At 53.9% G+C, this 13,171-nt stretch overlaps 1 protein-coding gene across 1 annotated transcript in view; it reads right to left on the bottom strand.

The window, feature by feature from the left end:
* SLC25A37 (solute carrier family 25 member 37) overlaps positions 1 to 12,535 on the bottom strand; it is a 36,183-nt gene extending 23,648 nt beyond the window's left edge. The window contains exon 1 of the mRNA XM_040966445.1: positions 12,150 to 12,535. Coding sequence (XP_040822379.1) covers positions 12,150 to 12,362 — 213 coding nt within the window. The 5' untranslated portion in view covers positions 12,363 to 12,535. The remainder of the gene's footprint in view (positions 1 to 12,149) is intronic.
* Positions 12,536 to 13,171: the final 636 nt, after the last annotated feature.

A 13,171-nucleotide genomic window follows, 5' to 3' on the forward strand; every position in this document is an offset into this window, starting at 1 on the left:
TGCAAACACCTTTCAAATTTCCCTAGGTAGAACTGCACTGTGATTCAGGCTAAGGCAGGCAGACATTGAGCAAGCAATGTGCCCCGGCACTTCTCCCTCTCCAGCCTGGCTGCAGCATGAGTCAGCAGCTGTGCCAGGCCTGGGCCACTACCCCACACGCCTGCCTACCTGGCTGGCTTCCCACCTACACACACCCACCCTTCACTTTCCATTCCTCACGTTCGGCAGGGGCAAGGTTCAGCCCCAGAAAAGCCCTTGGCATGGGCAGCCAGGGAGAAGTGAGGACCAGGGGCCTGAGGAGTAGGGCACCTGTGTCAGCACAGAGGAGAGGCAAGAGAGGAAGACAGAGACAAGGAGATGGAGGATGCTCGGCCAACACAGAAATGCCCCAGCTACCTTCCTGCTCCTGGGGGCCCCTCCCATGGCATCCCCAGCTGCCTGCTGTTCAGAGGGACAGATTCTCTTGACAACTGAGGGTGAACACATACTGACATACATAGCGTGTCTTAGCCTAACACTGCTGGGCCTCCTGCGGCCTTTCCCTTGCCTGCCATTAGGACCTACACAGCCCTGATCTATATTATCCAGTTGAACACGCACTTCTTAGCACATCCCGAGCATAGCAAGCTCATCCCCATTCTGCAAGCCGCTGTCCTTGGCTTTACACAACAGATGGGAGGCAGGCTGTGTAAAGGGAGAGGTTAAACACCCAAGGCCATGAAGCTGCGGGGATCCTGCAATCATGCTGGAACCAGAGCCCGGATTTTCCATTCCAGTGAGCTAACCTCCCCTCCTCCACCCCAATAACAGGATCCCAGTTTGATAATACCACGATCTGGGACCTGCAAAGAGGTTCGAGCACTCTAAACTGTGTATCCTGCCAAGCTGGCTTTATTTCCTTAGCAGATACATGCACCTGGTAAGAGAGGTAGAAGGTCAGGCATTATCACTCGCCCGTCTTTGGGGAGAACTGGCCACCCCAGCAGCTCTTCCCGTGGGTAGCATCTGGACTGTAACCTGGAAAGGAATCTCCAGCCCAAGTCCAATTCCCTTCACTCTGTGGAGCACAACTCCGCCGCCCTGCTGCAGTGAGAAGGGACCATTTGTTAGAGAGAAAAGACAGAGCCATACCATGTGGCAGCAGCTTTCCTCACGTCCTGCCCTCCTCACTGAAGAAGACCTTCCTCAGCACTAGGGCTCTGCATTCTAGGCCAGGCTTCCCCCCTGGGGCTCCCTGACCTCTGGTCCCTCCCTCCCAAGAATGCGCCGTCATGCCAGCCGTTTCTCTCCCAGAATGCAGACCCAGGGCTGGGCTATCACTTACATCTGAGTGTGTGCCCCGGCACTTCTCCCTCTCCAGCCTGGCTGTAGCAGAAAAAGGCTCGGGTTCCAGGCCATGCTATTTTTCTGAAGGTCAGTTTTCTCATCTATGAAATGACAGACAGCACATGCCTTTTCTTGCCTTCAAAGGACAGCCAGGCAGATTAAATGACAGACTGGAGGTACAGACATGACAAGAACTCTGCAACAAGGAATCACAATGTGCAAATAGCAATATACAAACCTATTCAGGCATTCAAGCAATCATATGTATGCAAATTTTAACAAGAGCTAAAATTAACTGTATGCTTACCACATATGTAGAATGATTATTTTCTTTTTAAAATTTATTTATTTAATTGAAAAGTAGCAAGAGAGAGAGAGAGATCTTGCATCTGCTGGTCAACTCCAAAGCAGGGAGCCAGGGGCTTGTTTTGGGCTTCTCATGTGGGTGCAGGGGCCCAAAGACTTGGGCCATCCTCTGCTGCTTTCCCAGGCACATTAACAGGGAGCTGGATTGGAAGTGGAGCAGCCGGGACTTGAGCCAGTGCTCACATGGAATGCCTGCACTACAGGCAGCAGCTTTACCAGCTACAACAGAACAGTGGCCCCATGGAACAATTCTTAACACTAGGTCTATCATCTCAATGAATTCTCATGGTAATTTTTCAAAGTAGGAACTGCTATTATCCCCACCTTATAGGTGAGGGGGGAAAAGGGGACACAAGAAGACACTGATGCTATTTCCATTTTAACAGGTGAGGAAAACATGACATGGAGGCCATTGTGACCCACAGCATGCATGGTTAAACCTGAATAACTATGTTAAGCATATTGCCTCTGATACAACCTGTCACTAGCTTTGCAAGTACAGAGAGCCCATCACAAATCAGATGCCATCCAAGCTTCTCAGGAGCCACATCAAGATAAAACACCTGAAACGCCTCTAGTTCCCCAAGGAAGAAAACCAACTCAGAGAAACGACTTGCCCGAGGGTGCCAAGCTGGCTAATGGGAGGACCAGGGCTGGACTTGAATGCCCGGGGCTTGTCCTTGCTCCCTTGGCCACTCCCCAAGGGCTTCAACATGGGTGCAAGGCGCTTTCTCTCTCTCTCTCTCTCTCTCTCTCTCTCTCTCTCTCTCTCACACACACACACACACACACACACACACACACACACGCCACTGCTCCCAGTACCCTTAAAGGGGATGCCAGGGAATGAAAGTAGTGGAGACAGAAAGGCTTCTGCCAGCAGCAGCAGCAGGCATCACAGGCTGCATGGCCAGGCCGACTCGGGGTCCTGGTGCTTTGCATGCTTCCCACTGGCTCTGCTTGGTGGATCCAGTGCCAGAGCCAAGGTTCTCGGTGACACCAGGCTGCCGTCCTTCACAGGAACCCACAGCAGCAGACACTCTCTAACCCTGTTATGCAGCCCGTGTTGCAGGCGGGATTCCTCCCTCTTCCTACAAGGCTTTGTTTTCTCTGGAGAGAGACAGCATGAACCTGTGGGACCTTCACACCTCCTAGTGCCCGGAAGGAGGCTGCTGGCTCCAGACACTGCCTGGACTAGCAGCAGGGACAGGATGTTGGCAAGGGTATTGCTGGGAGCCGACTGGAGCTTCCAGAATGACTGACAGTCACAGTGGTGAGGAAACGGATGCAAGAGAACAGGTGGGAAACACAGCCATTGTCTCCTGTGGCACAAGGAGCCACTCTGAGGGCCCCGCAAAGAAACTGGGGCACCCCCTGCCCCCTGCGGACTCCAGACTTCAAAACAGCAGCAGCGCGGACCCTCTCGCAGAGAACAGACAACCCAGACCTTGACCTACCAGCCCCCAAGAAGAGATATGGCAATATCCTCCCCCTTATCTGCTACTTCTCATTCCAAGGTTTCAGTTACATGGGGCCAACCAACGTCACAGGACATATGCCTGGCAGGTAAATGGGCACCACTGTGCCAGGGCAACTCTCCTCTGAAGAGAAAGGCGGTCTGATCACTGAAGGTTAAGGCCTACTCTCCAGGCAGTACGCCCATGTGGGGAAAGGAGTCCTGGTCCAGCAGAGTGACTGGCAAGAGAGGCATGCAGAAGCCAAAGGAAGAAAGGAACCATCAGGTGTCACTGCTGCTCGCTGGGCTGTATAATAAAAAAGCCTCACAAAACAGCCAAGAAAGGTTTTCTGTGTGGCAAAGAAGAGTTACTAATTCAAAACCAAATGAAAAACTATTTGGGGGATGGAGAGGATGTTCTCTCAAAAAATACACAAGTAAACAAACACACAAAAAGCAACTGTGTTTGCACTTACAGAAATCCTCACAGAATACCTGTGGGGCACTGGCCAGTGGAACCATGGGGACTTAGGGTGCACGGAGGGGATGCGAGCCAGGCTCCACACATGCCAGGTGAAGCTCAGGCTGAAGGCAGGAGGCAGCCAGCACCACCACAGGCTAGGCAGGTGGGGAGACACAGCCAGCCACTGCAGCTCCTGCTCCTGCTGCCTGCAGAGGGTGGGACAGCTTTGTTCCCCCACAACCGGTCCAGGAAGACCCCAGTGCAATGACAAACACACACAGGACCTGGCACCTACAAACAGCTGTCACCTTTCAAACCATGCTCCCTGTAGATTCAGTCCAGGTACTGACTAGATGCAATCACCAGACGTAAATAGGATAGTATCACTACTAGTAGTTATAGTAGTGAAAGGGAGGCAGGGCAGGCACTGCTGCTTCAGATGTGGACCCCACAGCCCACCCAGGATGGTGTCTGGCTGAGACGAATGAAGACTGATCGTGAGTGACGTCAGGAGGCACTGCAGTACTTCACGCCCCAGAGGCTCCCTGAGCACCTACTATGCGCCGGATACTGGTATGAGTAAAGAGAAGAAACTGGCAAAGAACTCCCTGCTGGAGCTTACACTCTAACAAAGACACACAGACCCTCCACAGCATGAACAATGTTGCACCTGCAAATAAAAGGCAAGAACACTGCAAGTACAGCAGCAGCTTACTGTGGAAGGCAATGAATCCTGTGTAGAGAAACCAGCACAAATGGGCAGCAGGGACATGCAGAAAGGAGGCCAAGCTTTTGAGTCTCCCGAACTATGGCCATGGGGAGAGAGAGAAAAGAAGAAGTTCCACAGGTGCCGTAATGGGCAGGTCTTCTGTGTGTATGAGGCAGGAGCTGCAGAGAAGTAGAAGCTACCAAGGTCCTAAGGGGGAGGGGACAGCATGACATCCAGTCTGGACACACTAAGTGTGCGGCAGTCGTGAGGTGGCCAAGTGCAGGTCTGTGAGGTCACTGGAGATTCAGCTCCCAAGAGAGGCTGCCTCTGAGATACGGATCTGGACCTTATCAGGGCCCAGGTGGAAAGCAAGACCTGTGAACTGGGGATACACGAGGGAGTGGAGGACAGGACTGAAGGGCCTCCAGGAGGTGGAGGACACAGGCCCACTGACGGCCATGCAGAGCAGTATGTGGGCTTGTCCGCTGGCCCCTCTGGAGGTGCCTTGGACAGACTCAGAGGCTGATGGTCGGAATAAGTACCAAAGTCCCCGGCAGCCTCAAGGGGTTGCAGAGGGGGCAGGGGGCTGGCAGCTGACAGGTGAGCAGGCAGAAACCAAGTGCCCAGGATTCCTCACAGAAGAAAAGAAAACCAAGTGCAACTAGAGTCTGACCAGAGCAGGAAAGGGTTAGGTTGGTCTTGGGGCACACAGGGTCTTAGTGAATAGTAGAGAGATGAGACAGGCTTGGACCCATATTAACTGTTTTTGAGAAGGACCCAGTGGGAGAGGGACAGCCAAAGATGCTGAAACTGGGTAACTCAAGACACAGGTGACCAAAGCAGCTTCCACCATCACCAGTGACAGACAGCTCCTCAGCAGCCGCTGCCTGATGGAATTCTTTCAACAACTCTTCTGGGTAGGGCTGGAGATGAAGGTCCTCACTTTACAGGTCAGGACCTGAGTTTCCAGAGGTGAAGCCACAAACCTCAGGTGTAAAGCCAGGACAGAAGCCTACATATGTCTGGGCAGTTTGTTCCGTACACCTGCTGCCTCACCTTTAAGGAACCAGTAGCACTTATTTGTTTGTGATGGGCGCCTAGAAGGCGAGGGAGTTTGGAAGGACAGTGGCAGGAAGATGAATGTGATCAGGGTGCCAGTATCTATGTGATCAGGAAGCGAGATGCCATGTCCACCCAGGCTGAAAACAATGGAGGGGAGGGACAGCAGCAGTCATGCAGGACAGACAACAGAGCCGACGGCCGCATGGCCAAGGAGCCCAGCACACCCAGCGAGGCTGTGCTGGAGGCTGTGTGTGAGTCCTTCCTGGCAGGCTGGGCTGCCCCAGGGACAGAGTGCTGTCCCAGATCAGGGTGGGACTGGGCCAGGTGCTGGCAGCAGCAAAGGCAGAGAAATTGAGGGTCCAAGACTGACTGCACTGAGGGATCACAGATATGGTCACAGTCTGAATTTAAGAATACAGAGGTGGGAGTATTATGGGTTAGGACAAGCTCCTGTTAACCCTCAAGGCCATCAAGGACAGACAGTGGACATAAGTCAGGTGATGACTGAGCAGACCGTCAGAGGATGACCAGGTCTGTGGCGGGGAAATCACCTATGGGTTAGAGGCCAAAGTCTTTCAAGAATGAGGGGAAGTGACTGCACCACATGGCTGGTGATGAGGATGAAGACAGGCCAGACACCCAGAGGGCATCTCTGTGTACAAGTACTGTTCTAAGTGTATCAGGACTTACTCCCTTGGCCATTAGAAAACAGCGCCATTCTGTCCCCCACTACAAATGGGGAACCAGGGCAGAGAAAGCTCAGGATCTCACCCAAACTCACACCTAAATGGGAACTGGAACATGGTCCTAAGCAGCCAGGCTCAAGATCACGCTGCTGGGGCCAGCACCATGGCACAGCAGGTTGAGCCTCCATGTTCTGACCCAGCTCCTTGAGAATACACCTGGGAAAGCAGTGGAAGACAACCCATACTTGGACTCCTGTCACCCACCTGGGGTACCCAGATGAAGCTCCTGACTTCAGCACGCCCCAGCCCCAACTATCACGGCCATTTGGGGAGTGAATCCGAGGATGAAAGATTCCCTTCTCTCTCTCGTCTCCCTCATCTCCACCTCTCTCTCTGTCATTCTGCACGTCAAATAAATAAAATAAAATAATCTTTTTTTTTTCCCCCCTAAGACTCACGCTCCTAACAGACTGGAAGCAAATAAAGTAGATTTCTATGAGGTTGCAGGAGTAGAAGGGACATTCAAGGAACAGGGGGAGACATAGAGGAGCCTGTTAACAACAGGTTTTTCATAGGGTCTGGAGGGAAAATAAGGGAAGAAACAAAGAAGCAATGGAAAGCTAGGTCAAGAAAGAGAAAGCAAGAAGAAAATTACAGGGACGGGCACTGTGGTAAAGTGGGTTAAGCTGCCATGTACAACACCAGCATCCCATAACAGACACAGCTCAAATCGCTCAAATCCCAACTGTCTTACTGTCTGCCTAGGAAAGCAGTAGAAGATGCCCCCAAGGGCCTGGGCCCCTGTGCACCCACATGGAGCACCCGGATGAAGCGGCTGGCTTGCAGCATCAGCCTGGCCCAGGCCTCGCCATTATGGCCTCTTGAGGAATAAACTAGCAGATGGAAAAGCTCTCTCTTTTTCACTGTGTGTGTGTGTGTGTGTGTGTGCATGCATCATTTCAAGTAAATATATAAACACTTAATTTAAAAAAAAAAAGAGTATCTCTAGCTAGAGGCAAAAGAAAGAAAAAAAAAACCAGGAAAGTCAAGTCATGTACCCTATTTTATAGATCAGGATGTTAAAACTCAGATGCCCTCAATCTCTCCAACACTGCTCTCCGAGGGTAAGACACCCAATGCAGGAGCTGGAGGGAAGCTTGAACAGTTCCACCAAGGGGATGAGTGGACACTTGCTTCCAGGAAGCACATCAGCGGTGGGTACTCCGGCTGGGCAGTTAGAGAGCAGGCTGGAGGCAAGGCAAGTTCTTCTGAGGTGGCCCAGACAAGTGCCTGCAGGAGGCTGCAGCTTGCTTCCGCTTCAAAACAACACAACCAGAAATTCCTTCCGAAGGAAAAGCTGAAAGATAGGGCAGATGGGAAAAGAGCCAAGTTTGAGAGACACCACGAAAGCCCTCAACGGCCAGGAGTGCACGGCTGTCCTCAGGCAGGGAGGACCTGAGGCTCTGAGAAGGGACATGGCTCCAAAGGACAAAAGGGACAAAAGCCCTCTTTGATGGCACTGGGCCCAAAGGAAAAGCAGGTGGAGCACCCATAGGCAGCCCCATGCATGCGCTCAGCAGTGCCAGCCACCAAATGACCCCATGCAGCCCCTTCACTGGTCCTCGCGACTCTAGGGGCTGTCCTCCAAACTGCACCCTGGCGAGCAAAGTGGACAGACACGTGGGAGCAGGCTCTGTGTGGAAGATGGCCCCCAGTGGCAGATCTGAAGAGCACAACCACCTATCACTGGGGAAAGAAGACTAAGGAAGGAAGGAATTTGAAGGGGAGAAGACAGAGGGAAGAAGGAGAGAAAGTGATCACTCTAATTTTATTCCAGGAACGAGAGCAATCTGAGATTTCACGCCCTCTTGCCGCTGAAAGGCCTGGACTGTACTTTGTTTCCAAAGCACTGAAGTGGGTGGGAGGTGATGGCGGCAGCTGCCTGCACCCTCTCCCACCCCACCCCCAGCACCCTTCCTCCAAGTTTGCCTGCCTGGCAGGAGCCAAGAGGAGAACATTCACCTGGCACCTGGGCTGCCTGGGGACCTCCACAGACAGACACATGACCAACCCAAGGAGCAGAGCCCCTACAGTCCAGGCCAAGCCTCACGGGGTGCCAGGGCTCAAGCAGGGTGCATCCCAGGAGAGTCAAAGGGCAGGGCTTCCCGGACAAGCCAAGCAGAAGAAGGTCAGCGGAAGTTCCCGCGCTTCAACTCTTTCCTGTTTCCTTTTGCCCCTGCTTTCACCACGGCAGGCAGGCCGGCAGGCAACCTCGGCAGGGTCTATAAGTGTGTGCCTAATCTGGTTGGAATTTCCTCCTCCACCCACCTGGCATGCGCCCACAGCTGTGAACACTCCTGACCCAACCAGGGCTCCTCACTTCATCCCAACTGCGCCTGGAGGCCACCATCCCACTTGCCACTTTGGAATACCAGGAAAAGAGGTACACAGGAAACCTGCTACTCCAGCTACAAAGATAGCCCTGCTGCCGTTCACTGAGGGCCCCACAGTCTCATACCCCTGCCTGGGTACCACCCCCTTCCCCACCCCAAGGCTTCTCACTCTACTCTGGGGGTGCAGAATGAAGGTTCTAGTAACCCATCCTTCACAGGTGAACCAGTACTCACACTCCACCGTGGGATGTGAAAGGAAGGCACGGAAAGAAGTAGAAAGATTACCAAGGCTGCCAATTAACCACATGCTGACCGCAATGGCTAAGACAGGTGCATGCCACCCAGTGGCTCTCCCAGTCTCTCGGCCATGACCTCCAGTCAGGAGTGCACCTTATACGGCTATCCAGGGAACACATGTGCAACCCAACTAGAATTTCAACAAGAACATTTCTCCTTCCTACCCATGCTGTGCATGTTCTAGTTTGTAATCGCACCAACTTTTTTTTTTTCTAATGCTGAGCCTACTAATAGGCCATGACTCACAGTTTTTTTTTTTTTAAAGAAACACTAGTTATTAAAGTGACACTGGGGGAGGAGGTGGAGTGGGACCTCATAAAAAAGGCACGTTTCCTATTATAATTGTAGGTAAGCATCAGTGAGGCTGCCCCTCTGTGCTTAACACCATAAAATCAAGTAGCGCAGAATTCAGGGCTCCAAGTGCCCAGCACTGGGTTCCACTGTCCACACTTCCCAGGGGAGAAAGACTGGAAAAAGCAAGCTGACAAGACACTCTCATTTATCATCACAACATCAAAGTTAAAAACATGTGCCTTGCAAAATCACAGTAACACTTTTTTTTCCTCTTCCAAGAGAATAATATTCCCATGAATTCGGCTGTGGTCGTAGTAAGTATTTGGAGACCACAAATAAAGAGAAAAGCAGACAACCATGTCCTATGTGCATGGAGAGGGAGCTTGGCTTACAATGTGGAGACAGTGCCTCAGCGCCCATTTTCAGATGACAAAACTAAGGCACAGCACTAGTTAAACTCAGGGTTGGAAACAAAACCCGGGCCTCCCCACTCAATTACTCCTGGTCTCCAGCACCTGAAGCATTTAAGCACTCACCGACGTCATGCAAGTGAAGCATTTCCCTGACTGAGCCACAGAGGAGCTGTGGAGTCCTCCCGATGGACACGGACAACAGCGCTGGTCCCAGTCATCCTGGAGCCTGCAGCAGGCTCCGCAGGCTCATACACCCTGGGAGGGAGCCATGGACCTTCTCTGCCTGCTAAAAACTGCCAAGAATGATCCTTGCTGGAATAAGGCCTCTTGAGAAAGTGGCAGACAAAACACTTAAGAGAAACTAAAGCAGACAGATACTTTAGCAGAAACCCTACCCATACAGGAACAGCAGAGCCAGAGTTGGGCTCCCAGGACACAGAAGACCCTTGGGATTACCCAGCCCCAGGCTTCCTTCTACAGGGGAGCGCCAACCATGCTAACAACCTGTCGACAGGGAAAACTCTACTGAAACAAATCGTGAGACCACAAGTCACATCCGAATCAAAACAGACCAAGGTCGGAGGGGTGGTGAGGAACTGAACACGGAGCACAGGATTTAAACACATGACATAAATGCCTTTCCAGAGTGTCAACCAGAGCTCAAAAGGCCCAATTCATTCTAATTCTAAAACTAAGAGAAAGGAGGCTCTGAATCCAACTTCCAAGCCCCCGAAATGACAGACAGGAGATGACAGATCAGACACCTGCTTCCACTGCATCTCCCCGCTCCCAACCTATCCCAGAAGGCCCATGGCCCTTGAGATGATCACGTTAAATATGGAGACTATCGAGCCCAGCCTGGTAGCCTAGTGGCTAAAGTCCTTGCCATGCATGTGCCAGGATGCCATGCATGTGCCAGGATCCCATATGAGCACCAGTTATAAACCCAGCAGCCCTGCTTCCCATCCAGCTCCCTGCTTGTAGCCTGGGAAAGCAGTTGAGGACTCCCAAATTTTTGGGACCCTGCACCTGTGTGGGAGACCTTGAGGAGGCTCCTGGCTCCTGGCTTCAGATTGGCTCAGCTCCAGCCATTGTGGCTACTTGCAGAGTGAATCAATGGACAGAGATCTTCCTCTCTGTATATCTGACTTTCCAATAAAAATACAAATAAATCTTTAAGAAACTATGAAAATTTTCCCAGATTCTCTAATACCAGTGCGACCTGGTTCCTACTCCAGGTCTTTCCTGGAGGAGCCCTGTACACACCTACACAACAAGGTCTTGCCTACTCCTGGTGACAGTGCCAAGCAAGGACCATTTCAAATTCCCCACTGTGACAAGGGGAGAGACCCAAGGGGTCACAGGTCAGGCTTGGCAGCATGATGAGGGTCTGGCCTCCGGGTACTACAACTACCCATGCTTTTTCTCACGGGACCTGAGCCTGTCCAGCTGCTGAGAGCTCCAGGAGAGCTACCCAGAGCTCTAAGAGCCCTCTGCTTTAGAGCCTGTGGCCTGCACACCTGCTCTGGTAAGGCCAGGATCAGCAATTACAGCTGCAGGTGGGGGAGCTCTAAACACCACAGGGTGCAAGGTAACTGCCACCTAGAGACCCGGATGATTCGGCTGGTTCCCAGCCCAGGCAACTTCATCTGTCCACCTCTGCATCGTGCTGCTTTATCTGGGATTCCCCAGGCCACTGTCCCTCTGAGATGAGTAAAAGTGCCTTATTCAACAGCCAACACACATGTTAACTTCTTCACCGTTCTCTCTCTCCTGGTCCTTCTGGACAGGCTGACAGGGAGGAGTTTTCAAACTAACCGGCAGAACCCGCCCGCTAGAGCGGGCAGAAATGCACTGAAAACTACCTGCGGAAATGGCCGGGGTCAAACTGTCTATTACACAACGCGTAGTAAGAAAGGGCTGCACGGGACAAGCTCTGCCAGCCTGTCCGCGTCCCAGCAAGCAGAGAAAAGGCAAACGTCACCACAGGTCTCCCACTCCCCCAATTACTCAACTGCTTGAACGTGGGGGAGAGGAGAGGGAGGGAGAGGTGCAGGAGCACCGGAAATGGGGGGCTCCCGGAGGCGCCGCGGAATCGGGAACCCCAAAAGAGCTCTCATGAGCCGGACGTCCCCTTGCCAATCGCACGATCTCGTCACTAACCACCCTGGAAGCTGGGGGCTGCAGCCACATGCTGCGGGGCGAGGGGACGCGCGGCCAGGCGGGGCCCCGTTTCTCTAGCGCCAGGCTTGCTGGCGCTTCCCCGCCGCGAGCTCCCGGCAACGGTGCACGTGTAGGCAAGAGGCGGCCACCGCGCACCGCCAGCGCAGACCGTGCGGAGCTGCCGAGGCCAGCCAAGCTTGCCACTCGTCCTCCCACGCCTCAACGCAGCCAGCAACCGGGGCCCGGCACGCGGCGACGCGGAGTGCCGGCCGGGGCACACTGGCGGTTTTTTTTTGGGGGGGGGTGCCCCGGGAGCCCGTTGCGCGGCGGAAGGAGTGGCGCTGTGCAGGTGTTCATGTGGAGAGACCCCGGCCCGGCCCCCTCTAGACGCCGCTGCCTCCGGGGGTGGACAGCGTGGTTTCGGGGCGCTGCCTCTGGCTGGTGTGGCGCGGGATGCAAGCATGCGGACGCGCGCTCTCCGGCGCTGCTGGCTCCGTCCCCGAAGTCTCCCCGCGCCTCACCTTCACTGAGTCCACGGGGTACATGACCGAGTGCTCCAGGATCCCGGCCATCGCTCCCGCTGTCATGTGGGTGGATACGGAGGCGCTGGTCGGCAGGTTCTCATAGTCCTCCGACCCGGCGTCCTTGCCGCCGCCGCCGCCGCCATCTCGGCTGTCCCCATCCATCCTCCGCCCCACAGCCGGGCTCCCTACGCCGCTGCTGCGTAGCTCCATCCGCCAGCCCCGCGGGGCGCCGGAGGCTGCGGGAGGTGGGCAGGGAGGGGGAGGGGGCGAAAAACTTCACTTCTTAAAGTGGGAACCACCTCCCCGGGGCTGCGGCGCCTGACGCCATGGCGGGCTGGGGTGGAGCGGAGGGGCCCTAAGCACCAATCACTGGAATAGAAGAGACAGGCCGCGCCCGCGCCATTGGTGTGCGGGACAGGGAGGACCCGCCTTTTTATGTGACGTCACTGTCCACTGCAAATTTCCAAGCAACCGGACGGGGGCGAGAGGGGACGCTGGGGTGTCCCGGGAAGTTAGGCTACCTAAGGGTGGTGTTGCCCCGCCAGGGGCAGGCCCTAGGATGACCCATGGGGAGGGAAGGCCGCGACCCCGTGGGGACATACCAGAGCTGGAGGGGGATCAGTATCTGCCGCTCAGGGAAATTCCGCCCCAGAGTTGGTGGTTTTGCAAACCCTATGGCTTAGTAAGCTTTGGCATTCCCGAGGCCTGATAAAGGTTGGGGTAGGGGTAGAGGGTCGTTGGTAATGTCGATTATGCAGTAGTTGGTGGTTGGATGGGGAGGCGGGAGGATTGTGGGGGAGAGTGGAGTTCTAGAATTGAGGCCTTACCTTGCTATGCACCATTCATGCAACCAGTGGGCACAGGCCACCACTGGGGACAGTTAAAATCAAGGCTGCTTTCCAGGCTGCTTGTTGGAAAGAACCCCAAGGGGCTTTTTTTCCTGGCTGAAAACAGAAAACGTGCAGCTAAGTGTGTTCCTCCTCTTGGTCTCCTGGATTGGCCAAGTCAAGCAATAACCC

The sequence above is a fragment of the Ochotona curzoniae genome, unplaced genomic scaffold, assembly GCF_017591425.1.
Source record: "Ochotona curzoniae isolate NIBS_2020 unplaced genomic scaffold, NIBS_Ocur_1.0 scaffold_4505, whole genome shotgun sequence".
Lineage (NCBI taxonomy): Eukaryota > Metazoa > Chordata > Mammalia > Lagomorpha > Ochotonidae > Ochotona > Ochotona curzoniae.